We start from the raw sequence: 4329 nt of genomic DNA, 5'->3' as shown, positions 1-4329 counted from the left end.
GTTAGGTCCTGGTGAGGCATCACCTTGCACTTGGCAGAAAAGTGCCCCTCTGCCACTTGTCCCATTCAATCAGGACAACCATGGAGGAGTTTATAGGATCTGGCTGGTCCCCCATCTGTTGTGACCTGTCTCTGAGTCTGCCCTTGAACACTTCTCCCCATTTCCCTGACCCTTGACAAAACTGTACATTTCTTCATTTATTATCAGGTCTGAGTTTAAATTTTCTTCTCAGTGAATTCTACTCCATAGCTGTCTGTTCTTCAATCTGGAGAAAAAAAAAAAAAAAGCTTTCCAGCGGTGACGACCTGCCCACGAGAACATGCCCCTCGCGAAGGACCTCCTGCACCCGTCCCCGGAGGAGGAGAAAAGGAAGCACAAGAAGAAGCGCCTGGTGCAGAGCCCCAACTCCTACTTCATGGACGTGAAGTGTCCGGGGTGCTACAAAATCACCACCGTGTTCAGCCACGCGCAGACGGTGGCGCAGAAAGATCCAAAGTCTGATGCTGCAATCACTCAGACTTTGGATTTCTTCCTAAATTTTGATATTCAAGTTTCTTCATGACCAGCCGCATCTACCCAAAACACACAATATGAAGTGAAACAAGATGGACAGCGTGAGTGAAGCTATTATTATATTTCTTAACTGGCTGTTTCATGCACAATCTGGTATAGGAGGGCAGCAGCGCAGTGATGAATGTCGTTCTCACCACATATTACGGTCTTGCCTACACTTACAAAACGTATGGATAGGCATAAATATTTAGAATGAAATGCAACAGCCTACATAATTAGATCACTAGAAAAGCAGGGAGGCAGGGAGTCAGAATTGAGGTTGTTGCTGGCTACCCAGACCAGCTGGCCCTGGGACCAGTTAAGGAATGACACCATGTTATCTTCCCATAGCCATGAGAAGAATAAATTGGTCACATGACAATCCAGGCTAACCCAGGGTCTCAAACATCCTCAGTCCATAATTCTCCCAGCCTGCTTGCTTCCACGCTCGATGCACACCTCTCTAGCTACTTGTGGTATAAAGGTGGGAACAAAGACTGCCTGCAGATTTACTAATGAAAACTTACTTAGGTCCATGTTTGGCACCTGACTCCCTTGTCCCCTCTACTGAATGATTCCACGTGATATTCCTGCAGCAAACCTTTGCTTGTATTTTTTCTACATACCTACCATGGATTTCAAATTATTTTATCCCCAAGTTCATGAGATAATTTATTACCTGATATCTACAAAGTGACGCCATTTACTATTATTATAACCATGTCATTCCTTCAAAGCTTCACTCTGGAATATTATGACAAAATAGCAAGAACATAATTTTAACACACATAAAAATTATTACCATGCAGCTGTGCAAGTATTTCTTTCCTGTCCTGAGGTCCACAATCAATCCTATTTGTGCATACAACACAAAGAGAGTAGTAATTTAACACCCCTTAATTTTTTTTCCTTTTCCTGAAATCTATTCAGGAGGTAGTAAAAGGCCTCAAAAATCTAAGCTTTGTGCCAAATATCTACAACAGTCTTTCTGCGAAAACTCAAGTGAAATAATTAAGAAGCTGCTTAAGCAACCATTTGCCACAAACCAGATTGAGGGATTTAAAATATGTACAAATATTTTTAAATAACCCCCCAAAGGGGAAGCTCGTACTAATAAGGGAGGACGGCAGCAGCCCCTGCTGCCGCTGTGCATCCTGGGAGCACATATGAGTAAATACAAACACGTTCCAATATTTTTCTTCTTCCCTAAGGTATCTGAAAGAAAGACTGATTTTAACTGCTACAAATCTGGGGCAGAGCTTTTTCTAATAAGATTTCATAATCTTCACAGCACAATACTCTCTATGTTAGAGCAATCCCACAACTCGTAATTCCCCAGCAGTTAGCGTGCTAGGGTGAACTTCTGAGTCTCAGATAACATTACGGCTGTGGTTTATGCCCTGATTGATAACATAGTCAATGCAGGCAACCTGTCCCAGAGAAAGGATCCAAAAAGCTTTGCATAGTGTTTACGATACAGATAACCTCCTGGCTGACATCTCTGGAGGAAAACCTTTGATGGATGAAAGAGGCTATGAGATCCTGTGCACCCAGATAGCTCTGGTGAATTTCTCGTATATCACTCTTTAGACAATTACAGCACTTTCGTCACTTTATGTGGTCACAAAGGCTTAAGTGATTTTTATAGCAATATGTTTTGCAGAGAGTATTTGATAAATATAATGAAATCATTTTATGCTAGATCCCAGGGTACAGGCCGGGGAAATGCTGTTAAAAAACAATATTTCTTTGTTAGATATCATATTAGGCCCTGTACTGTTACTGGAGCCTGAGCCTAATTGGTATGTTTAAGAGCCTCCCTGACCAATAATACATCCTTCAATTCCTTACTACTTAAAGTGCGGCCCCTTGACCCCAGCATCCGCATCACCAGGGAACACGTTAGAAATGCAAAGTCTCAGGTTCCACAAAGATTTACTGGAGCAGAATCTGAATGTTAACCAGATCTGCAGGTGTTCCTGTACACACTAAAGCTTGAGAAGCACTCCTGTATTCCATCTTCGAGCCAGCTGTAGCCACACACTGCAGCCAGTAAGCAACAGGAGGGAGAGGGACGTGGCCACCAAGTAGCCAGGTTTTTTACATCTCTTCCCTCTAGCATCCTTTTCATGGTGGTTTGGCATTGACTGGCAATCTAAGACCCAGAATTGAAGTGGCTCAAGTGGGTCACGAATTATTTGTGATCCAGTAAACACACAGTGGGGTCATGCAGAAAAGGAAGAGAAAGCATCCAGAGAACCTGCTAAAAGAATATTAGGCCGAAAACCTTTAAATTGACCAGAGCAGCGTCACGGGTGTAGTGTGTGCAGAGCAGAAGGCTACCTACTCCAAAATCTGTCAGCTTCTCAAGTGCACCTGTGATACAACCTTAACCTACCATGATTCAATCCGTCCCTAAAAGACTCCTCTAGAGATTCTCTTAAAGAATTTCCCAATTAAAAGAATGTTATTACCTACAAAAGGTAACATGATATATTTAAAGCACAGAGAAACCAAAAAAAGAAGAAATAAGACGTTATTTAGATTGACTTCTGATGTTCTTACAATGCTTTTTGAATTCTAGAGAATTAAAGATCAGTTAGCACGTGTGTCCTCTTTAGAGATTAATTATGACTTTGAGAGCCTCTTAACTGATTAAATTGAACATTAAATTTTTGAGCTGCCAAAAGGACTTCTTTAGACAATTTTAAAAGATCAATAACCAGTGTAAATAGCATGCTGCCTGTCAACTTCCCCTAAAAACCAGGTGGAGTGTCATGATCAGAATGCTGGAGATCATACTGGTCAGCATCATGCAGGAGATGTTTCTGGAAAGCCCCCCCCCCCAAAAAAAGAGAAAACTCTTTGCTGAGGAAGGAGTCTTTAATCACTAAGTGACAAGTTTCTGGAACAGAAACTACTGAATTGTTCTATCATTGGTAATGGGGCTATTCAACCTGACTGTTTCCTCATAATAGCAAGAGAGTCCAAAACTTACTAGCTTTCATGTTTTGCAGGAAATGAAAAATAACATAACTGAATTATTTTATTTTATTTTATTGTTGAAGTCCTTGGGTCAATCAAGAACAGCTCTAGGGTCCTCTCACTATTTCCCATTCTCTCAGGCCAGCTGGCGGCCAAACTGGATACAGCACATTGCTCCTGTAAATAGATAGAATGTCTAACAAAAATGATAGGACTCAAATCTTTTCAAAGCTATTATATTAACATACAAAAGATCCTTCAGCCAGAGTATGTCACAGGGCCACAACAAAAGATTTTTTAAAATGTTGTTTATTGTTGATTTTGTCTTTTCCTCTAGCATTGTTGTACTTCATGAAATTGAATAACAACACCTAAGAGATATTTTTATGGTGTTTACACTGTACAAAGCACTGTCACATACTATTTTAGTTAATACTCAGCATATCTCTGATAAATGCATTAATATCTTTGTGTTATAGATGAAGAAACTCAATTCCCAGAGCTCTGCCCAACAGCTCAGGGGTAACTAGTGAAAGAGGCACCGTGCTTCCTTCACAGAGGGAGGTCAATGCTATACTTAAGAAGGAGACATGTTAACAGTCTCTCCCTAATCCCAAAGAAATTCAAAATTTTCAGGAAAATGTACAGATGTGAATGGTAAATAAAGAATCCAAGCCTTCACACAGTGTCATTTCCCAGAGTAAGATCACTGTAAAGAGTTTTATTCCCTAATTTTAAAATGCAACTCCTCTCTCTCAAGTCTTAGTCATCTCTCAGAATGAAGCCTTGAAG

At 40.7% G+C, this 4329-nt stretch overlaps 1 protein-coding gene across 1 annotated transcript; it reads left to right on the top strand.

Moving 5' to 3' along the window:
* Positions 1–293: 293 nt before the first annotated feature.
* On the top strand, positions 294–562 carry LOC115295281 (40S ribosomal protein S27-like). The gene has a single exon (XM_029943196.1). It carries the CDS (start codon positions 320–322, stop codon positions 560–562), a length of 243 nt encoding a protein of 80 aa, XP_029799056.1. The 5' UTR covers positions 294–319.
* The last annotated feature ends 3767 nt before the right edge of the window (positions 563–4329 follow it).

This window comes from Suricata suricatta, chromosome 7 (genome assembly GCF_006229205.1).
Source record: "Suricata suricatta isolate VVHF042 chromosome 7, meerkat_22Aug2017_6uvM2_HiC, whole genome shotgun sequence".
Lineage (NCBI taxonomy): Eukaryota > Metazoa > Chordata > Mammalia > Carnivora > Herpestidae > Suricata > Suricata suricatta.
This window is presented reverse-complemented; position numbering and strand designations above follow the sequence as displayed.

Bases quoted from the DNA above. Each gene is read 5' to 3' on its own strand.
- LOC115295281 (XM_029943196.1), top strand. From the start codon at position 320: ATGCCCCTCGCGAAGGACCTCCTGCACCCGTCCCCGGAGGAGGAGAAA.